General features: G+C 36.5%; 1 protein-coding gene across 1 annotated transcript; it reads right to left on the minus strand.

Annotated features, from left to right (window-relative positions):
• Positions 1-21,443: 21,443 nt before the first annotated feature.
• LOC133036744 (uncharacterized mitochondrial protein AtMg00810-like) lies at positions 21,444-22,097 on the minus strand. The gene has a single exon (XM_061113474.1). The coding sequence runs from the start codon at positions 22,095-22,097 to the stop codon at positions 21,444-21,446; it is 654 nt and encodes a 217-aa protein (XP_060969457.1).
• Between the last annotated feature and the right edge of the window lie 2,408 nt (positions 22,098-24,505).

A 24,505-nucleotide genomic window follows, 5' to 3' on the forward strand; every position in this document is an offset into this window, starting at 1 on the left:
GCAAAATTACACCAATTTATAATAATTAATTCATAATAAAAAAAAAAAAAATCATAATACTATTATAAAATAACTGTTAAAAAAATAAAAAATAAATAAAATAAGAATAATTGATACTTATAATTACCTTAAAAAAATTATAGAGGGTAGTTAAAAACAAGAATTTAAAAATAAATAAATAAATAATAATTAAAAATAAAATAACTGCAATGTTACCATATGATAACCGCAACCACCACATCACCATATAGCCTCCGTCAACCACCATCACCACACCAACTACACTATATTAGACAGTAACCACTAGTAACTGTACCATGAGTGACTACCTTGCCCACTGGTGCCATGCAAACAACCACCAAGAGTTTCACATCCCATAGCGATTTGGTGATCACGCCTTAACAACAATAGCACTATAATAACAAAATATGAAGGTGTTTTTTTTAATAGATATAGATAATACAAGGTAAGATCAATAAAAGCAAATTTCATGAAAATTCTCATAATTGTGCTGAAAATTCCTCTATACGTGTGGCAAATATCAAAATGAGTAATACATATAATTACTTTTCATATGTAATGTGTAGATAATGACAAAATAGATTTACAATAGTCAAAGAATTTATTAGAGTTTATGAATGTAGGAGTTGGAATGAAAAACCTGAACAGAGCTTTGAACACGATCGTAAGTACCCTTTGATTGATGGCTACATAATTCTTCCCGGCCGACACAGAAGATTAAGCCGCACACGATCAATACTCCGACTTTGCTTTCACCGTCGACCGTGGAAAACATACTACCTATCCATGACGCGCGTTAACCGCCTCTTTCTCTTCTATCTTCACAAATCTCAAACTTCTTCTCTCTCTCTTTCTCTCAATCGCAAGGGGCACGAGAACTGGGACGGGATGAAACTTTTCCACCACGAATGAGATATTGAGTATTTATTTGTATATTTATTAGAAATTTAGAACAATTAACTATACATGAATTGTATATTTATTTTTAATCATCCAAATTTTTAGGAATTTTTACAAAAATATTAGATTTTGAATAAAAATTTACAATTTTATTACCACACGGAATTTTTTACAAAAATATTATCTTTTTATAAAACAACCGTAAAATAATAAAACATAATAATTAAACTAACAGTGGAACAACTAAAAAATAACTGAGGAAAAACAGTACACAGTATTTTTGAAAAAAAAAATCGCCCCACAGAATAAAAGAAAAAAAGTTAAAAATTTCAATGTGGTATAAAAATCTCAATTTTTAATCTTACTTAAATTAAAAGTTGATTTTTCCTCATTGATCCTTTCTAAAATAATATTTTTATTTTAAGTAATTTACGCATAAATACTTTAGTTTAATTTTAGGTTGTAAATAAATACCTAAATATTTTTTTACGGTAATTGTTATTTCGATTTTTGCACAAGGTAAGATTAAAGGGTCGGGATCAATCAGATTCAAAATGTATGATGGGATAATAAGAACCCTAACAGTAGTGAGGTATGTGCCTAATCTCTCTAGAAACCTAATTTCTATTAGTGTGGTTGATGATTTGGGTGTTGTGAGTAAGGTAGAGGCAGGTCATATGAAGTTTAGTAAAGGAGCACTAACAATCATGAAAGGAATAAAAAATGGTGGACTTTACTACCTATAAGGCTCTCCTATTTCAAGTTGTAACATCACAACTCACAACGACAAAGAAGATGAAATAGCTACTCTATGGCACAAAACATTAGGGCATATAAGTGAGCGAGCCTTACAACTCATGAGTGAGCAACAACTGTTGAGTAAGGATAAAGTGACTAAACTAGATTTTTGTGAACACTGCATACTTGGAAAGCATCACAGGTTAAAGTTCACAACAGGTACTCACAACTCTAAAAAAATACTTGAGTATGTACACTCTGACCTATGAGGTCCTGAGAAAATTAGTACACATGGTGGCTGTTCTTATTTTTTTTTATCTATTGTGGATGATTATTCTAGAAAAGTATGGATATATCTACTTAAGAATAAAAATGATGCTTTTACAAAATTCAAACATTGGAAATTATTGGTTGAAAACTTAACTAATGAAAAGCTGAAAACTTTAAGAATTGATAATGGTTTAGAATTCTGTAATAATGAATTTGACCTCTACTGTAAAGAAAATGGCTTGCAACGACATAGAACAGTGAGGATTACACCTCAACAAAACGGGGTGGCTGAAAGAATGAACCGCACCATACTGAACAAAGTGAGATGTATGCTACTTCAGTCAGGTTATCTCAAGGATTTTGGGGAGAAGCTGCCTTGACAGCAGTTCACCTAATCAATAGAAGCCCATCAAGAGCAACTGAAGGTGAACCTCCCGAGGAGAAATGGTTAGGTAAACCTCCAAACCTTTCTCATTTAAAAGTTTTTAGATGTGCTGCTTATGCACATCAAAGTATAGGAAAACTTGAACCTAGGGTTTTAAAGTGTGTTTTCTTAAGGTACCCTGAAAGGGTAAAAGGGTATAGACTTTGAGTAAATGAAAAAAGGGGATTTAAAACTACGATAGTAGAGATGTTATATTCTATGAAAATATTTTTCCTTGTTTACCTAATGAAAAGTCTAGTGCAAGAATGGAAGATACTAACCCTGCAGGTACAAACCTAGAAGTTAAAACAGGTTCGAATCAAGTGGAACAAAATGGAGACACACTAGGAATGGTTCAGGTGGAACCAAACCAAAACCAGCAGCACGTGAACAATGGTCAAGGGGGAGGAACTGATGCTCAACAAGAGATCAGGGATGAAGACACCGAAGAGGACCTTACAAACTATCAGTTGACAAGGGATAGGACTAAGAGGACTCCGAAGCCTAATCAGAATTACAACTACAACATTTGGAGTGAATAATTGGCTTATGCTCTTTTAACAGATTTAGAAATGGATGATATGGAACCGAAGACTTATAATGAGGCAACTAATGGAAAGAACTCTAAGGAATGGAATAAAGCCATGGATGAGGAGATGGGGTCTCTCAAGAAGAATAAGACTTGGATTGTGGTACCAAGACTCGAGGGTAAAAGTATTGTATCTTACAAGTGGTTGTTCAAGCACAAGGAAGGAAGATCTAAAGATGAGCCTATAAGGTACAAGGCTAGGCTAGTCGCTAAAGGCTTCACACAAAAGGATGGTATCAATTTCAATGAGATTTTCTCTCCAGTGGTGAAGCATAAAACGATTAGAGTGGTCCTAAGCTTAGCTACATAGTTTGACATGGAGATAGATCAGATGGATGTTACCACTGTCTTTCTCCACGGGGAATCGGAAGAAGAAATATACATGGCCCAACCAGAAGGGTATGAAGAGAAGGAGAAGTGATTGTGGAGGCTGCTATGTTGGAAATATTTTACCAAGATCTAGATTTACTACCATGTATGTTTCATTAACATCCTAATATGAATTCTAAAACAATAAAATAAACACATATAAAGTTAGAAAACCTTACATTGGGTGCAGCGGAATATAATGACTCCTCCCATTCAGATCTCTAGCCCTTGATTTCTTTCTGTAGCAGAGCATCACCAAGATCTGAACTTGGATCTCTTTCTCTCCTTCCTTTGATGGTGATTCTCCTTCTTGTTGATTGGATTCTTCACAATCTTCCACACTATGATTGAGATACCACTTGATGTGTATGGGCACTACTCTATCACTAGGGTATTTCGAAATTGAAGAGAAGAAAAGAGAAGAGAGAGTAGCAGCTAGGAGACTTAGGTTTTTCTCTGAAAAAGAATAAGATGCATTGCATAGTTTCCTGAAGCCAACACTTTCTATTTATAGAATGCCCTCTATGTTTAGGTTAGAATTGTATGACATTAAAATAATGAAAAAATAAAATGGTAAACCCTTTGCATAGTGGTCGACCATATAAGGGAAATGGGCCTCACTTTGCAACTTTCCCATTTTGTCATTTTTCAATCTCATTTTCTCAAAAAAGCTAATTTTCTAATTTAACCATTTAAATGCCAATTCTAATTATTTAATAACTAAAAATTAATTATTAAATAATATTACCATTTAATATATTTATTAATTTAGACATGTAAAGTCTCTTAATTAATAAATAAACCTAGAATCTCTTTTCTTTACAATTTCGCTCTTGCTTAGTGAAAATTCATAAAGTAGACATAGTCTAACTTTAGAATTATAATTGATTAATCAAAATCAATTAACTGAGTCTTACAAGCAGTATGGTCTCAACTAGTTGTTGGGTTTTATGCCCTAAATAAAACTCATTTCAATATAATCAGATTTACTTATTAATATAGATCAGCAATAACATTTAATGTTGCATGGTTCACATGATTTATTTCATGATTATATGTACATAATGTATAAATTCATCTGAAACCATTTTCACATAGTTGATCCTGTTTATTGTGCTGTCAACACATTGGAAAGTAAACATGACTATGTGAATAAAGTTTCCTAGATTTATTAGACACAGGGTTTTACTGATATGATAATCTACAACAGAGTTTACTTGCATTTGGAGAAGTGCTATGTTCTTTCTAGAGCATTGGTTAAAGTAAAGGTCAGGTTGGATGCATGGAGTATGCATCGGAAGGGACCGATATTGAACTTTGACTTAGATTTATTAAACTTACCGTAATATTTATTCAAGTCAATATCGCCTAGTTGATCCTAGATCAAATGATCTTAATCCTGTTATGATTAGGCTCAATCTCGAGAGGCTATTCGTGTTCTTTGATTTGTTAGTTAAGCCTACTTTTAGGTCAGGGTGATACGTACATTTTGGGAACACGGTAGTGCAATTGAGTGGGAGCGCTAACATAAACATGGAATCTATAGCTTCTATCTGGCGAATAGTAAGTAAATGATGATCTCCTTCGAGCTTGACCAAACGAAAATAAATGGTGGAGATCTCATTTCACATAAGCTGAAATATCATTTATACGGGGTTAAGTGTTTTAAGGATTAAATACATTGTAGGGTGTAACGGTAATCTAATCCCTTTACAGTGTAGATCATTCATATAGAGGATCATTGATCAAATTAGGATTATAACAATGGATAACTAATGATGTGTCTATATGGTGGAACATATAGAACATTCTATATACTGAGAGTGCAATTCTAAGTTCTATGCGTGGATTCAACGAAGAATTAATAAGTCAGTGAATTTTAGTAAGAAATTCTTGATCTACTTATTGGAAGCTCGGTTATATAGACCCATGGTCCCCGCACTAGTTGAGATAATATTGCTTGTAAGACTCATATAATTGGTTTTGATTAATCAATTATAATTCTCAAATTAGACTATGTCTATTTGTGAATTTTTTCACTAAGTAAGGGCGAAATTGTAAAGAAAGAGTTTTAGGGGCATATTTGTTAATTATGATACTTTGTATGATTCAATTAATAAATATGATAAATGACAATATTATTTAATAATTATTTATAGTTATTAAATAGTTAGAATTGTCATTTAAATGGTTGAATTAGAAAATTGGCGTTTTTGAGAAAATCAGATGCAGAAAAGATAAAACTCAAAATTACAAAAAGTGAGGCCCAAATCCACCTTGCATGGCCGGCCACTTATGTAGGATTTTCCCTATGATATTTTCATTATTTTAATGCCAAATAATTCAAACCTAACCCTAGTGGAATGCTATAAATAGATAGTGAAGGCTTCAGGAAATTTACACTTAAATTTTCTATTTTTCCTTCAAAGAAAAACCTGAGCCTTCTCTCTCCCTATCTGGCCGACCACTCCCTCTCTCTTTCTTCCCTCTTGAATTTTGAAATTCTTAGTGTGAGAATAGTGCCCACACACAGCAAGTGATACCTCAATCATAGTGAGGAAGATCGTGAAGAAAGACTTTCAGCAAGAAGGAGTTTCAGCATCAAAGATTCAGAGAAAGAGATCCAGGTTCAGATATTAATAATGCTCTGCTACAGAAAGGAATCAAGGGCTAGATATCTGAACGGAATGAGTCATTTGATTCCGCTGCACCCAATGTAAGGTTTCCTAAACTTTATATGTGTTTATTTGTGACAGTCAGTAGTCCCGGATCCGTAAGGGGAAACACCGGGTAAGCTGTGCAATCCCACATCGCCTGGGGAAGGTCAAGTGGGATGATTATGAGACTGTGTGGGTATGGGACTGCATAGTTGAAGAGAGCTTAAATGGATTGATTGGTACTACCTATATCAACAAGGTGCATCTTGTTTTTCGGTAGCCTATCTCGAAAGAACTCCACAGTTAAGCGAGCTTGACTTGGGAGTAATTTCAGGATGGGTGACCTCCTGGGAAGTTTTCCCAGGAAGCGTGCGAGTGAGGACAAAGCATGCTGGAAACACTCGTGTTGGTCTGTAGGGTCAGTCATCAATCCAGGAAGCAGCCAGAGTGGCGTACTCGTGTATAAGAGCCATTCATTCCGTGGGTGTGAGGACCCAATGGAGGCTTGAAGCGAGGACGTTAAAAATGGTATCAGAGCCTTGACCCAGCCGGAAGTGTGGTCGACGAGGACGTCGGACCCCATAAGGGGGGGTGATTGTGACAGTCAGTAGTCCCGGGATCCGTAAGGGGAAACACCGGGTAAGCTGTGCAATCCCACATCGCCTGGGGAAGGTCAAGTGGGATGATTATGAGACTGTGTGGGTATGGGACTGCATAGTTGAAGAGAGCTTAAATGGATTGATTGGTACTACCTATATCAACAAGGTGCATCTTGTTTTTCGGTAGCCTATCTCGAAAGAACTCCACAGTTAAGCGAGCTTGACTTGGGAGTAATTTCAGGATGGGTGACCTCCTGGGAAGTTTTCCCAGGAAGCGTGCGAGTGAGGACAAAGCATGCTGGAAACACTCGTGTTGGTCTGTAGGGTCAGTCATCAATCCAGGAAGCAGCCATAGTGGCGTACTCGTGTATAAGAGCCATTCATTCCGTGGGTGTGAGGACCCAATGGAGGCTTGAAGCGAGGACGTTAAATTATTTCATCGTTTTAGAAAGTTCATATTTAGGGTGTTAATCAACATACTTGTGAGTAGATCTAAGATCCTGGTAAAATAATTTCCAACACTAGTATGGGCACCATGGGCCTATATAAACCGAGTTTCCAATAAGTCAAACCGAATTTATCAAGTAAATTCCCTAACTTATTAATTCCTTATTGAATCCACACTTAGAACTTGGAATTGCACTCTCAGTTATATAGAACGCTCTATATGTTCTACAATATAGATACGCTATTAGTTATCCATTGTTATAACCCTAATATGATCAATGACCCTCTAATAGATGATCTACATTGAATAGGCACTAAATTACCGTTACACCTTCAATGTATTTTATCCTTAAAACACTTAGCTCCTTATGAATGATATTTCAGCAAAGTGAAATGAGATCTCCACCATTTATCTCTGTTTAGCCAAGCTCGAAGGATATCATCGTTTCACTTCTAAATTCCTATAGAAGTTATAGACTCCATATTTATGTTAGCGCTCCCACTCAATTATACTATCATGTTCCCAAAATGTACGTATCACCCTAACCCAAAAGTAGGCTTAACTAACAAATCAAAGAACATGTATAATACTCTTGAGATCGAACCTAACCATATCAGGATTAAGATCATTTGATCTAGGATCACCATGTGATATTGAATTGAATAGATATTACGGTAAGTTTTAATATATCTAATCAAAGTTCAATATCGGTCCCTTCCGATGTATACTCCATACATCCGATACTGGTAAACTTTGCCAATGCCCTGGAAAGGACATAACACTTATCCAAGGTGTAAGAATACTTATTGTGGATTATCATGTCAGTCTAAATCCAGTGAACTGAAAAATCAGGGAATAAACTTTCGAACATATAATTAAGATTATATTCCACTGTGCTGACAACACTATAATCATTAACAAATTCATATGTTCTGGACTTAAATAGAATTCATACATTATATATAATCATGAAATAAATCATGTGAACCATGCAACATAAAATGTTATTTCTGATCTTTATTAATAAGTAAATCTGATTATATTGAAATGTTTTTATTTAGGGCATAAAACCCAACATGCTAGGGTTTCAGCCAAAAAATAAGAGTCTTTTAAAGCCATCAAAACGGCTGTGTTTTGGGAAAGGCACTCTTGATCCACACAAGAGGGGGAAGGTCTATTTTGACCTTGGTTTTTTGTACTTTGTGGTGTTGATGTAGGGGCATTTTGGGCATGCTTTATTTCCTACAATTTGTGATCTTAATACTAATTGAGTATTTTCTTCTAACTGTTGTGGAAAATGTATGTTATGAGCTCATAGTCGTTCTCCCATTGTGTCCTTTACTTTACTCATATTTATCTTCTACTCTGTCTCTATCTGTTGGAATTACAAGAGCAGTTTTAGTTTAGGATGTAAATATAGAAGGTATTTAGGACATTTGTTGATAGATACTTTGGAAATTTTTTACAATTGGATCGAGACATCAAGATGATAGAACCTTCAATAGCTTGAGTGTAAGTAAATCCATGAAAAGAGGCTGAAATTTTTGCCAATAGTATTTCAATAAAGTGAAAAATTCATCTGCTCTTTCATGATTTTACTTAGACCATTCTCTCCTCTTACTCCCTCCCATAATCATATTCCATGATTAAGGGAGTGAATTTTTATTTATGTTCAGTTGGCATACATGCTTACTGTTTTTCAGCTAGCCTATATTTGAAAAATGTATGGCCTAATTGTGTATGTATATATGTATATCTTGTTTACCTTTTTCCTTTGATTGACTTTTATATAAATATAAATATATATATTTATATATGTTACTCGGTATAGTGACAACAAAATAAGATTAATTTATATACCTTTGTTCTCAATTGATTGTCTAAATATAGACATATAATATACAATTCTTAAGTAAATTTGTTATTGAATGTGGCATATGTTAGAGTGATAAGTGTGACTGTGGTGCTGTATTTCCCATTTTCTATTCTGTTATTGTGTAACGATTAGGGAATAAATCCATTGTCTCTCAGTATCTTTGTATTAAGCTTATTATAGCTTTTCTATTTCTCTCTCAGTCACTCATCTCTCAACAACCATGCCTTCTCGTCTGAATTTTCAGTGGTTTGGGAGCTAGATGCTACTCTTGCTCCTGATGGTGCTAATAATCTCCATTGCATTAGCCCTGATATTCTTCTACTCTGCTCCATTCATGACCTTACTTTCTTTAGTGCCAGTTCCTAATCAGTTCCCGGATGTAGCCTTCGTGCATGGCGATGTGGGCTCATTGATGATCTTTGAGAATGACCAGTTCATCAAATTTGTAGGGCTACTTTCAGCAGTAAAAGCGACATGGGTTATTCACGAGAGTGGAATGAGAGTAACCAATCGGAACAGGGGTAGTGGTCATGAAGGTGCAGGTATTTCCATTCTTCTTTGCCAACTTTTTGGTCAACACACTGTTGAAACTATTTAGCGATTGCCTAGGTCTTGTTCAGTCAACTATCACGTTCGCGAGCTAGACAGGGGTGGAATATAATCCTTTGCTTCCAATCGAGATAATAATCATGGTCTTATTTATGCTGCATTGTAGTGATCCTAGACGAGGAAGTAAACAGTTGGGCGGCTGTTACTATGTTATATAAGTTGATGGAGGGAAATCTTGTCTTTGGAATGAGTTTATTGGTGCTCATTTGGCTTGCGTACACACTGCAAATCGTCCACAATTGGACTCTCTTCATTTGTAAAGTCCTTTTTTGGCAAATTAGGTGACAAAATAATTTTTCCTTTTTATGGTAAGATTGCTATGCATTCATTTTCGAAATCTTACCTCTTTTATTCGGTTATAAGTTGCCATTTTCCTTGTTTGGAAAGTTGCACTTTCAGCTGAACTTTCCTTTGTTGAAAACTTCTCAAAAGAGAAGAAATTCTCTTTTGGAAAGTTGTCCTTTTAAGGGAAACTTTGATTATTGCCTTTTCCTTTTTAATTTCGATTGTATCTTGATACAATCAGAATATCTAATCTGTTTTTGGCAGGAATCAAGCTTTGAAAGAAGATCGGACCCGATTTTAGTAAGTTTCCCGTTTCTGGGCAGATCTGCTTCGTCAGCAACCGAATCTGATGTAGCAGATCGTGTTTGTTTTTGGAAAGTTTTTGTATAGCTGCTAATTCGAACTTGTGGTTGCCTCTTTGGTTTCTATGATCTATAAATAGAGCCTAGAGAGCAACCATTCGAATTACCTCTTCCATTATTCATTTTCTACATTTATCTTTTGAGAGAAGAGAGTCTTTCTTTGTTTTGTGAGAGCCTAGTTGTTCACCTAGGTTCTAGTTGTTCTATTTCTGTTCTTACTCTATCCTAGAGGTTGTGAAGAACTACTTGACTGAACAAGAGATTGGTCTTCGGGAGAAGACTTGATAAAGCCTTACTTCGGGAGGAAGTAAGCACTTGGTCTTCGGGAGAAGACTTGTTGAAGCCTTACTTCGGGAGGAAGTAAGCACTTGGTCTTCGGGAGAAGACTTGTTGAAGCCTTACTTCGGGAGGAAGTAAGCACTCACACTTCAAAGACGAAGGGAGTTCGGGCTTGAAGGTGTTTCAAGAAGTCAGATTCATAAAGTGGATTACAAAGGATTGCGGCAATACTTTAGAGGGAGTCTAAACTTGTTTAAGTCAATTGTCTTTGTAATTTTGATACTTTATTAATTGATTTCATTCTCTGGGCGTGGCCCCGTGGACTAGGAGTGTTCGGGAGAACACTGATACCACGTACAAATCTCTTGTGTCAAGTTATTTATTTTTCTGCAAATATTTTATATTCTGCCTGTTCAGTTTTGTTGTAGCAGAATTACTTTCTGCTGCTGCAAACGCTTACAGTTTTTATATTTTCGTATATACAACTGACATTTGCAAAAACTCGGTTTTTCAATTGGTATCAGAGCGGGACACTAAACTCTTAGTGTGGTCCTATAACGTTTTTGTTAGAATGTCATTTTTTGCAGAAGGAAGTTCTATTTCTAGACCACCGTTGCTTAATGACTCTAACTATCCTTATTGGAAAGTTAGAATGAGGGCCTTCATCAAATCTCAAGATGAGAAGGCGTGGAGAATGGTTCTATCAGGTTGGTCTCCTCCAGTTGAGACAGATCCTTCAGGTAATACTACTATAAAATCTGAACTGGAATGGTCTATTGAAGATGATAAACTTTCTGCCTACAATAGCAAAGCCTTGCATGCTATCTTTAATGGTGTAGGTGAGGGTTACATTAAACTTATATCATCTTGTGTTTCTGCTAAGGAAGCTTGGGAGATCCTTCAAACTCAGTTTGAAGGAACTTTTGATGTGAAAAGATCTAGATTTATCATGCTTCAAACTAAATTTGATGAGCTTAGAATGTCTGATAATGAAACTTTAACTGAATTCTATGAAAAATTATCTGACATTGCTAATGAATATTTTGCTCTTGGAGAAAAGCTTGATGACTCTGTTCTTGTGAGAAAAATTGTTAGAGTTCTTCCAGAAAGGTTTGATACGAAACTTTTGGCAATGGAGGAAGCTAAAGATTTTAGCACTATGAAAGTGGAAGAATTGATGGGTTCCTTACGTACTTTTGAATTAAATCAACAGATTAAACAAAAGGACAAACCCAAATCCATTGCTGATAAAGGTAAAAGTATTGCTTTGAAAGTTGCTGATAATGAAAATTCTGATAGTGAATGTGATGATGAGATTGCTTTATTAACTAAGAATTTTCAGAAATATATGAAAAAGATGGGAAATAAAAAGAATATTTCGAAAGGTTCAAAAGGTAATACTTTCATTAAACCTCCTGTCTCTAACAAAAAGGGAATTCAGTGCAGGGAATGTGAAGGTTTTGGGCATATTCAATCTGAGTGTGCAAACACTTTGAAAAAGAATAAGAAAAGTTTCAATGTCACTTGGAGTGATGATGAAACCGAAAGTGATGAAGATATTATCGAAAATGTTGCCCTAACCTCTCGTTATGACTAATGTGTTGTGTGATTCACAGGTGAAAGATAGATTGGTATGTCTGAATAATACCACCAAACAAGAGGAATCAGATTCAGATGAGTCTGAAATCTGTGAAGAATCTCTTGCTGAATCATACAAAGTCATGTATGAAAAATGGATTCAGGTTGCTTCTGAAAATAGAGAGTTGAATAAATTGAATAAAAAATTGTCACATCAGATTGAAATGTGTGAGTTGAAAATAAAAGAATATGAGACAAGTGTTTGTGATAAAGATGAAAAAATCTCTCTATTGAAGAAGGAACTTGAAAACTTTAAGAAAAATGTTCAAATGCTTAATCCTGGATCTTATTTTTGAAAAAGCTCGGAATGCGGAGTCGAGAGGTTTTGCAGGCCTTGGTTCTAATGGAATGGAAAGTTCTGGAGTCACGAAGTTTGTAAAATCTAGTGTTCCAACGAATCACCGTGAGGCTACAAACTCTACTGTAACAGTTTCACAGCCTGTGGCAGCAAGAACAGCTTCTGATGCTGCAAAATCTCCAGGATTTTCGAAAAAGGTAAAATCTCAGGTAAAAAGATTTGTTCCCATTTGTCATTTTTGTTGTAGAAAAGGACATATCAGACCTAAATGTTTCACATTGAACAACCTGTTTAAAACAAATTATTTTGATAATTTGAAAAAATCTCAAAAGAAACATAAAGGTTTGAAACAAATATGGGTGAAAAAGAAGTGTCTAGCTGGTTTTTCGATAAAGCTATTTGCATCTCAAATGTGGTATTTTGACAGTGGTTGCTCTAGACATATGACAGGTGACAAGGATTTTTTGACTAACATTCGACCTATGCAATGTGGAGAAGTCACTTTTGGTAATGGCTTATCTGGAAAAGTTGTTGGTATGGGAACTCTAAATTTTGAAGGGTTACCTAGACTGAAAAATGTGATGTTAGTTGAAGGATCGAGGGCTAATTTACTTAGCATCAGTCAAATCCGTGATCAAGGGTTTCTTGTTTCTTTTGATAGTAATCATTGTTATGTTATGAATGATGACAATGAATGTATCTTGCAAGGATTTCGATCCAATGATAACTGTTACACTCTAACCCCTGTGTTTACTTGTCACTCAGCTATCAACAACACCACAGATCTGTGGCATGCCAAGCTTGGGCATATTAATTTTAAAAACCTGAAAAAATTGTCAAATGCAGGTATTGTTCGAGGTCTTCCCAAGCTTGGTAAGGAAAGTGAAGGTAAGTGTGAACCGTGTCAACTTGGGAAGCAATTAAAAATCACTCACAAGCCTGTGTCTGATATCAATACCTCAAAGGTATTGGAATTGCTTCACATGGATCTAATGGGTCCAATACAAGTTGAAAGTTTGAATGGTAAACGATATATCTTTGTGTGTGTTGATGATTTCTCTCGTTTTACTTGGGTAGATTTTTTAAGAGAAAAATCTGACACTTTTGATGCCTTTAAAACTCTTTGTCTGAGATTAAGAGTTGAGAAAGGTTGTAATATTGGAAAAATTGTTCGAATTCGAAGTGATCATGGTAAGGAGTTTGAAAATTCTGTGTATGATGATTTTTGCAAGTCTACAGGTATAACTCATGAATTTTCAGCTCCCAAAACTCCTCAACAAAATGGAGTTGTTGAGAGAAAGAATCGAACTTTACAGGAAATGGCAAGAGTGATGTTAAATAGCAAGAAGTTGACTAAGCGATTATGGGCTGAAGCTATTAACACAGCTTGCTACATAATAAACGAGTGTTTATTCGTCCATGTACCTCAAAAACATCTTATGAAATCTGGAAAGGTAAGCGCCCCAATGTAAGTCATTTTCATGTTTTTGGATGTGTGTGTTATGTCTATAGAGATCGTGAGCATATTGGTAAATTTGATGCAAAAAGTGATGTTGGTGTGTTTATTGGATATTCCTTAAACAGTAGAGCTTATCGTGTTTATAACATGAGAACTCAAACTGTTTTGGAATCAGCTAATGTGGTTGTTGATGATTTTAGAGATTTTTCAGAATTTTCCACAGAAGCCAAGATAGATAGTCTCATGGATACTCCTCCAAAAGTTGTAACGGCGAGATCTGATGCGGCGGAACCCATTGCTGATGCTGCAAATGACGAATCTGCTGCTGCAACTGAAACTGGAGAACCAGAACCGCCTATCTTGACTCATCCAAACATCATCACTGACTCTATTCAGAAAGAACCAAGCACCAGAGTCAAACTGAATCATCCAAAAGATCTCATCCTTGGAAATCCTGAAGAAAGCATGGTAACTCGCAGAAGGTATATTAATTTAATCAGCTTTCTTTGCTTTGTTTCTCAATATGAACCGAAAAATGTGAAGGAAGCCATGACCTTTGAGGAATGGCTCAATGCAATGCAAGAGGAACTCAACCAATTTGTTCGCAACAAGGTATGGATTTTGGTCCGAAGACCAAAAGGTATAAATGTTATTGGAACAAAGTGGTTGTTTAAAAATAAAAGTGATGAGTTCGGTACAATTGTAAGAAACAAGGCTCGTTTGGTGGCACAAGGGTACACTCAGGTAGAAGGTATTGATTTTGATGAAACTTTTGCTCCTGTTGCAAGATTAGAATCAATTCGTTTACTTTTATGTATTGCTTGTATTCTCAATATTAAATTGTTTCAAATGGATGTGAAATCTGCCTTCCTTAATGGTATTTTGAATGAGGAAGTTTATGTTGAGCAACCAAAAGGATTCGAAGATCCTCAATTTCCAGACCATGTATACAAACTTGAAAAAGCTTTGTATGGTCTGAAACAAGCTCCTCGAGCTTGGTATGAAAGGTTGACTCAATTTTTACTTTCTCATGGCTATCACAGAGGTAGTGTGGATAAAACTCTTTTCATCAAACATATAAAATCTGATTTTATCATTGCTCAAATTTATGTTGATGATATAGTTTTTGGGTCTACATCTAACCATGAAGTGCAGGTATTTGTTGATCAAATGAAAAGTGAATTTGAAATGAGCATGGTTGGTGAGCTTAATTTCTTTCTTGGTCTTCAAGTGAGACAAATGGAAGGAGGTACATTTGTATCTCAAAGCAAGTATGCTAAGAACCTTGTCAAGAAATTTGGCCTTGAATCGGCTAAGCAGGTAAGTACTCCTATGAGCACCACTCTGAAATTAACAAAAGATGAGAATGGAGTAAAGGTAGACACTACACTCTATCGTAGCATGATTGGAAGTCTTTTGTATTTAACGCTAGTCGCCACGATATATGTTACAGTGTGGGAGTGTGTGCTAGATATCAAAGTAATCCTATGGAATCTCATGTATCGAGTTCGTAAAAAGGATTATTAGATATGTTAATAGCACTCGATTATGGAATTTGGTACTCGAAAGATACCAATTCAAATCTTGCTTGTTTTAGTGATGCAGATTGGGCAGGAAATGCTGATGATCGAAAGAGCACAAGTGGAGGGTGTTTCTTCCTTGGGAATAATCTTGTATCTTGGCATAGCAAGAAACAGAATTCCATCTCCTTATCCACTGCCGAAGCTGAGTACATAGCTGCTGGCAGTTGTTGCACTCAACTATTGTGGTTGAAACAAATGTTGATTGATTATGGGTTTGATTTGGGTGTTTTGACTATTTTTTGTGACAATACTAGTGCCATAAATATTTCCAAAAATCCTGTTCAACACTCTAGAACAAAGCACATTGATATAAGACACCACTTTATTAGGGAACTTGTTGAAAATAAATCATTGCAATTAGAATATGTTGATACTGAAAAACAATTAGCTGATATTTTCACAAAGGCCCTAGATGCAAGTCGCTTTGACTCCCTCAGAAAGTCTTTGGGAGTTTGCATTGTTTAATTTTATCTGTTCATCATTCGTGTACAATAGTGTTGTGTGATTCTTCTCTAGCTCTAATTCTTCTATCATTGTTTTTGACAAATCATGTTTATGCTTTTGGAATATAATTAGTTAGGATCTCTGTCTGATCATACTTTGTGATGTTGTGTTAAAAGATTCATGTTACTCTTTATTTGTGTCTGGGATTAAATAATGTTCTTATACAGAGTTGAACAATTTTTGTTTCATGCTTGTCAGGCCCCTTGCTGGAATAGAGCTACCCATACTGAAGTGTGAAAGCCATCTGATGAGTAAGCTGGAACATTGTAATTAGCAACTATGATGAGGATGCACTACCATAGAAAAGGGCTACCTTCAGTATGGTGTGAAAGCATCCAGTTGCGGGATCAATTTGAAAAAGGCGAAAAAGAAAAATCATGCCAAGGACAATGATCCTATTTTCACTGCACACACTTATGTCTGACAAGTGTGGTCAACTCTGTAAGTCTCCTCTATTAAAATTAAAGTAATAATCCTGGTTCACAATTCTCAGTAACATGCATATCTTTTTCCTCAACATCAATTAAGTATGATCATCTCATGAGATTCTAATTAGTTATTTTCCTTGAAAGCATAACATGTAATCTACTTTGTCAATTGTCAATGATATTTGATTTCTCTGCTTGATTCGAATCACATATACTCACTGTACACATTATTTTTTTAGTTTCGGTTTTATTTTAAAATAAAAAAAAAATAAAAAAAAAAAAGAGGGAGGCGTGTGACTTGCTTCATGGGTCAAGGAAAATCTTGTGCATAAATGGTAAGTATCAACATTCATTCTTTCTTTGATTTATTATGATATTTTTCCAAGTAAAGATTAATCTTTATATGGTAATGTGTCTTTATTCTTGAAAGATTGCATTATTTTTGGAAAAATTTGTTGGCATTTCTAGTTTCCTTTTATTTTTTTTTAAAAAAAAAAAGGAAAGGGGAAAGGAGTTGAGAAGTGGGCGGTTTCCTCTTTTGGTTCATGGGCTGGCGGTTTCATTTTGAATTTTCAAACTTGGTTTCCTTTTTCTTGTTTTGATTCCAAGGTTATATAAACCAAATTTTGTCACTTATTTCACCACCTACCCGAACCCCCTTTCTTGTTTCTCTGTCAAACACTATTCATCTTCTCTTTCAGTTTCAAAATGGTGAGAACCAAGAATCTAGGGCACTCAAAAAAATTAGAAGAAACCGTCCCAACTCCTTCTAGTGCACCCCCTGCTGCCTCAGTTCCTCCTCCTGCTGTTGCAAAGCCTGGAGATTCATCGCTTCCCCAGCGTGAATCTCAAGCCGTGAAGTCAAAACGTCCACCCAAGCAAGTTGCTCGCAAATCTGTAAGGCCCTATCGCACCTGGACTTCCTCTTCTGAATCCTCGAAGGAATCTCCTCCTCCATTGGTTGTTCCTCCTCCTGCTGCATCAATGGCTGGCACCACTCCAACAGGCCCTTCCACTCGAACTCGAGCCCAGCAAGCCTCGGCTGAGAAAGAACTTCAAGCCTCTCAATCTCGAGAGAAGACTGCTCCTCCAGCCAAGAAGAAACTCAAGACGAATCCTCCCTCGGCTTCCTCGAGTTCCAGTTCAGAAGAAGAGGATCCAATGGAAGTCTCTTCAGACAAATCAGTATCTCTGCATACTGAGAAGGACAGTGAAGACACAGAACTCGAGCCAGAGCCTCCTCGTTCAAAACTCGCTTCGCAAAGAAAGGCCTCCGCCGTCGCCAAAGGCAAGCGGCCCCATGGAAGATCCTCCATCTGGTAATATCCCTTCCTCTATCTCTGGCTGTCCAACTTTTTACTATCGAGACAATGAGCGTGACTGGAATCTTTATGCAACTCGTAAGTTTGAAAGTGAGAGGAATTATGATTTGCATGCCCATCGTGTATATGGTATTGTGAAGTTCATTCAATTTCATCAATGGGAACACACTCTTACTGGTTTTATTGGATTCATTGCTAACATTGTTAAAGAGTTTTATGCTAATCTTACTGATGATTTCCTTGATGAGAACTCTAGACTGTATAGAAGAGTGTATGTTAGAGGTCACTGGTTCTCATTTTCTGAAAAGGACATTGCTCAGGCTCTGCAATTACCTGAGAATGTCTCCAATGCTGTGATGTCCATGGATCGTGACTTGATGCACTCTGAACTCACTGGAGCTCGTTCAGAATTGAAAACAGGGGAGAGTCTTCGAATTACTCACCTCACTTTTGCTCATGCTTCCCTTATGCGGTTTGCACTAAGCAATTGGGTTCCAAATTCGAACAAGACCGTGGTGTCTCAAGAAGTGGCTACACTCCTATACCGCATCTCCTCTGGAACTTCCATTGATCTAGCCTCTCATATTCTCAACCAGATTGTCTCCTTTCGAAGAGGTAAAAAGCCAACCTTCAAACTTGTATTTCCAAATCTCATCTATAAGGTTTTATCTTCCCAGAAGAATGTGGCCCAAGAACATGAAACTCTTGAGCCTCCCATCACTGGTCCCACATTCCAACCTTCTGAATACTTTGATGGTGGGTTCCAAAAACGGCCAAAGGGCGAGTGCTTTGCTTCTTCCGCCTGTGGTGCAAGTTCGAGGCTCGCTTCTTTGCAGAGCTCCTGGAAGTCAAGTCTGAACTTCAGAATGTGTACACTCGTCTTGAAGCAATGGCTGATGTCCAGCTTGACATGTCCAGGCAACTGACCACCTTGATTAAACTCTCCAAAAATTAAAGTGTTTAGTTTGTTTCTTTTTACTTAAACTTTGGTCTATTTTTGTTCTTTGTTTACTTTGGCACTCCGATAAACAAAAAGGGGGAGAGATATTTATTTTTTGATTTGTTGCCAAACTCTGGACCCTCTTTTTCAGGGGGAGTTGTGGTTTGTTAGTACTTGTGAACTTAATGTTTCTCTTTATTTAAAGTTAGCATGCTCTTTGTTTTTATTGTGATATTCGATTGTGTTGCTCAGGGGGAGTAGTATTTTTTGCTCTTGCTAACTTTGCATTGCAGGTACTTTATGGAAAAAATTATTTTGTTCATCTAAAGTGCCAAAGGGGGAGATTGTAAAGTCCTTTTTTGGCAAATTAGGTGACAAAATAATTTTTCCTTTTTATGGTAAGATTGCTATGCATTCATTTTCGAAATCTTACCTCTTTTATTCGGTTATAAGTTGCCATTTTCCTTGTTTGGAAAGTTGCACTTTCAGCTGAACTTTCCTTTGTTGAAAACTTCTCAAAAGAGAAGAAATTCTCTTTTGGAAAGTTGTCCTTTTAAGGGAAACTTTGATTATTGCCTTTTCCTTTTTAATTTCGATTGTATCTTGATACAATCAGAATATCTAATCTGTTTTTGGCAGGAATCAAGCTTTGAAAGAAGATCGGACCCGATTTTAGTAAGTTTCCCGTTTCTGGGCAGATCTGCTTCGTCAGCAACCGAATCTGATGTAGCAGATCGTGTTTGTTTTTGGAAAGTTTTTGTATAGCTGCTAATTCGAACTTGTGGTTGCCTCTTTGGTTTCTATGATCTATAAATAGAGCCTAGAGAGCAACCATTCGAATTACCTCTTCCATTATTCATTTTCTACATTTATCTTTTGAGAGAAGAGAGTCTTTCTTTGTTTTGTGAGAGCCTAGTTGTTCACCTAGGTTCTAGTTGTTCTATTTCTGTTCTTACTCTATCCTAGAGGTTGTGAAGAACTACTTGACTGAACAAGAGATTGGTCTTCGGGAGAAGACTTGATAAAGCCTTACTTCGGGAGGAAGTAAGCACTTGGTCTTCGGGAGAAGACTTGTTGAAGCCTTACTTCGGGAGGAAGTAAGCACTTGGTCTTCGGGAGAAGACTTGTTGAAGCCTTACTTCGGGAGGAAGTAAGCACTCACACTTCAAAGACGAAGGGAGTTCGGGCTTGAAGGTGTTTCAAGAAGTCAGATTCATAAAGTGGATTACAAAGGATTGCGGCAATACTTTAGAGGGAGTCTAAACTTGTTTAAGTCAATTGTCTTTGTAATTTTGATACTTTATTAATTGATTTCATTCTCTGGGCGTGGCCCCGTGGACTAGGAGTGTTCGGGAGAACACTGATACCACGTACAAATCTCTTGTGTCAAGTTATTTATTTTTCTGCAAATATTTTATATTCTGCCTGTTCAGTTTTGTTGTAGCAGAATTACTTTCTGCTGCTGCAAACGCTTACAGTTTTTATATTTTCGTATATACAACTGACATTTGCAAAAACTCGGTTTTTTATCATTATTTACTACTACCATATTAAGAAACAAAATATGAACTAGTTTACTAATTAGTAGTAATTACCTTTTATGTAAGAAAAAGAAACCCTATCTGAAATATTATTAGTTTTTGTTTTTTTTTTCTTTCTTTTCTTTTTTTTTTTCCATGTTGGTAATGGTATTTTTCCGCCACAAGTGAGGTTTGCTTAATATATATAAGTTATGTTTTTGAAAGATGAATTTGTATATAATCATTCATTACATTACCATTTCTTGTTTTATACATATAGTATGGATGAGTACTGTCTCTGTATAATTAGTAATACCAGAAGTTAAATTTTAGATTTCAGATTCATTTTGATATATATATATACATAACAGCATCAAGGCCACTGATTCTACATAATTCTACAGAACTTCCGGTAAGTTCTGTATAATCAGTGGCCTTGATGCTATTACATATATAAAAAAGAATATGGAGTCTAGGTTTCCAACTTTTAGTATTACTAATTATACCGAACTTCCAGTAAGTTTTGTATAATTAGTAATACCAGAAGTTGAAAACCTAGATTCCAAATTCTTTTTGATATATATATCAGCATCCACTGATTATACAGAACTTTCACGAGCTGGACAGGGTTGGAATATAACCCTCTACTTCCAATCGAGATAATAATCATGGTCTTATTTCTGCTGCATTGTAGCGATTCTAGACGAGGAAGTAAACAGAGTTTGAAATCAGAGAAACAGAGCAGAGAAAAATAGAGGTATAACAGAAGAGAGACAAAAGGAATAAATCTCAGCACACTAAATCATTGGCTGCTGCTTTGTATTTATAGACAAAAGATTCTGTACCGTACAAATAATGACCTAGACCTTTTTACAATGAATAACAAATTAATTATTACACAATCAATAAAATCCTAACAATAATCTGTTATATTGGGACCACACAAACACTGTATTGACAGCACACCACCTATAACAAATGAATAATAAGTTTCATTTCTTCACAGCCCATCTCAAACTTGAGGGAGTTTCTACAACCCCAAGTTTGTCAATTAGGAAATGAAACCTATATGCTGTCAAACTCTTTGTCAAGCAGTCAGCAGTTTGATCACTTGAAGGAACATATCTAACTTCAATTTTCTTGTTGATCACCTTATCTCTCACAAAGTGTACATCCAACTCTATGTGTTTTGTCCGAGCATGATATACTGGATTAGCAGCCAAGGCGCTTGCTCCCATGTTGTCACACCAAGTAACAGGGATGCATGGTAAGGGAAATTCAAATTCTTTCAGCAAACTTTGTATCCAAGTTATTTCAGCTGCAACTTAAGCAAGAGCCCTGTACTCAGATTCCGTACTCGAACGAGATATCACTGATTGCTTTTTGGAAGACCAAGACACAAGTGTTTCTCCAAGGTACACACAGTATCCAGCAAGGCTCCTTCTATCATCTGGACTACAAGCCCAGTCTGCATCAGAGTAACCTGTGATGGATAGCCGATCGGAATGTTTAATGTGAGGACCATGATAGGCTGTGCCTTTTAAGTATCGAAGTACTCTCTTGGCTGCACTCCAGTGGACTGTAGTGGGAGATTGAAGGAACTGACTCAGTTTGTTTACGGCAAAGGACAGGTCTGGTCGTGTGTGTGTTAAATATTGCAGCCCCCCTATGATGCTTCTGTATTCTGATGGATTTGCAAGTGGTTCTCCATCAGCTTTAGACAACGGCTTACCCACTGTCATGGGTGTATTACATGGCTTGAGATGCATCATCCCAATTCTTGTGAGAAGTTCTTTGACATATTTCCCTTGATTCAAGTACAGACCTGTATCATCTCTATGTACTTCAATTCCAAGAAAGAAGTGAATCGGTCCTAGGTCTTTGAGAGCAAAGAGATTATTCAGTTTGTCAATGAAACTTTTGAGTGTAGCAGCTTTGTTTTCTGTTATAATAATGTCATCGACATAGATTAGAACCATGATAATCGTACCAGGACTTTTGTAGAAAAATAGAGATGAATCAGCCCTCGAGTTACTGAATTTCTAGTCCAGCAGTGTTGTTTTTCAATCTTTCATACCAGGCCTTTGGGGCTTGCTTCAGCCCATAGAGAGACTTGGTTAATTTACATACAGCATTCGGTTGAGTTTGGTCTTCAAAACCTTGAGGTTGTGACATATAAACATCTTCTTGTAGAGTACCATTCAAGAACGCATTGTTGATGTCCAGCTGTCTAATGTCCCAATTCTTTGATACAGCAATAGACAAAATTATTCTCAGTGTAGAGGCTTTGATGACTGGGCTGTAAGTTTCTCCAAAATCGATACTGGGTTGTTGATTGAAGCCCTTTGCGACAAGTCGTGCCTTGAGTCTTTGCAAACTACCATCAGCATTCCTTTTCTCCCTGAAAATCCACTTGTTGCCGATAATATTCATGCCTGGAAGTCTTGGAACAAGGTACCAGGTTTTGTTTTTCTTCAATGCTGTCATTTCTTCACCCATAGCAGAGTTCCAGCCAGGGTGATTTAAGGCTTCTTCAACAGTGGCAGGTTCATCATGTTTCCAGGACCATTGTGCTTGACCGAGGTAGGCTTTGGGCTTGAAAATCTCAGCTTTGGATCGAGTAACCATAGGGTGAGATGGTTGCACAGTTGCTGGTTTATGTTGAGCAGTGTGGTCTGGTTCAGCCGTATGTGGTTCTGTGGTGTTATTTTTACTTGAAATGGTGCCTGTACTTGTTTCTGTATCATGTAAATGGGTTTCATGAGATATGTAAGATGGTGAGAGATGATCAGAGTTTGTTACCTGGGCCATATTTTGATCATTAGGATCAATTGAAGTAGCTGCAACATCTGAAGGTGCTTCTCCAGGGACTTGTGATAAGGTAATGGACTTGGAATTTTTGAGTGTGTGTTGAAGAGACTGAAACAGAGTAGACCATGAAGGAACACTAACACATACAGATTGCTCAGATTGGTAATTGTTTAGGAAACCCGATTTGAAAGGAAATTCATCTTCATTGAAGATGACATTTCGAGATATGTACATTCTTCCCGTAGAACTAAGACACTTATAACCTTTATGAGCATCACTATATCCAAGATTCACACATTTTACGGAGTGAAATTAGAATTTATGAGTTTGGTAAGGTCTTATGCAAGGGTAGCATGCTACTACAAAGGTTTTAAGGAAGTTATAATCTGGTTTCTTATGATGAACAAGCTGAAATGGTGACTGGTTTCTCAAAATTGGTGTAGGCAGTCTATTAATTAAGTAGACAGCCGTTTGAAATGAGTCCCACCAATATTTGAGTGGCATGTGAGCTTAAGCAAGAAGAGTCAAGCCCATCTCAACGATATGGCGATGTTTTCTTTCGGCTCTACCATTTTGTGCAGAAGTGTGTGGACATGAATGTTGAAAATCAATACCATGCTCAATAACACATTTTGAGAATGCTTGAAATTCCCCTCCCCAATCTGTCTTAAGTGCTTTAACTTTCCTATCAAATTGGTTTTCAACCAATGTTTTGAACTGGACAAAGGCTGCAAGAGCTTCATCTTTGGTTTTGAGAGGGTAAATCCAAGTATATCTACTATGGTCATCTACAAAATGAATGTAGAATTTATAGTTGCTGCTGGAAGTGATTGGTGCAGGACCCCATACATCGGTATGAATTAAGTCTAAAATGTGTTTAGCACGATTAGGATTAGAGTTAAATGGAAGAGCATGAGATTTTCCAAATTGACATGCTTCACAGAAGCTATTCTTTTCATTCATGGCTGTTTTTACATTAGCAAGACTCAACACATGACTCAAGACTCGATTGGACGGATGACCTAAACGCTTATGCCATCTATCCTTTAGGGAAACTAAATTTGAAGTAACAACTTGATTTTTCTTGGACACAAACACTACACCAGTATATGGTGTAACAGACTTAGACTCAACCACATGACTCAAATGAGGAGAAATACCTTCTTGCTGGTTTGGGAGTTGATACAATCCATCCTTAAGAGTCCCTTGGAGGAGCACCATCTTTGTTGCTTGATCCTTCACAAAACAATTTTTAGCAAAAAATTCAACAAACACATCATTGTCATGGGTAAGTTTAGAAATGCTGAGTAAGTTCTTGGTTATTTTTGGCACATGCAGAACATTATTGAGAACTAAAGAACTATTATTGGTAGAGGGTAAAAGGCTTTTACCAACATGAGCAATTTCAAGTTTATTGCCATTACCAACAGTCAATGTCTCCTCACCATTGTATTCGGTTTTGTGAGTCATGTTGTTTGGATCTGCTGTTATGAGGTTGCTGGCCCCAGAATCCACATACCAAGCTGTGTCTTCCACCATCTCAGGAGTAGCTATAAAAGCCGAAGCTCCATTGTTC

The sequence above is a fragment of the Cannabis sativa genome, chromosome 4 (genome assembly GCF_029168945.1).
Source record: "Cannabis sativa cultivar Pink pepper isolate KNU-18-1 chromosome 4, ASM2916894v1, whole genome shotgun sequence".
Classification (NCBI taxonomy): domain Eukaryota; kingdom Viridiplantae; phylum Streptophyta; class Magnoliopsida; order Rosales; family Cannabaceae; genus Cannabis; species Cannabis sativa.

Coding starts and splice junctions, on each gene's coding strand:
- LOC133036744 (XM_061113474.1), bottom strand. CDS start 22,097: ATGGTTCTAATCTATGTCGATGACATTATTATAACAGAAAACAAAGCT.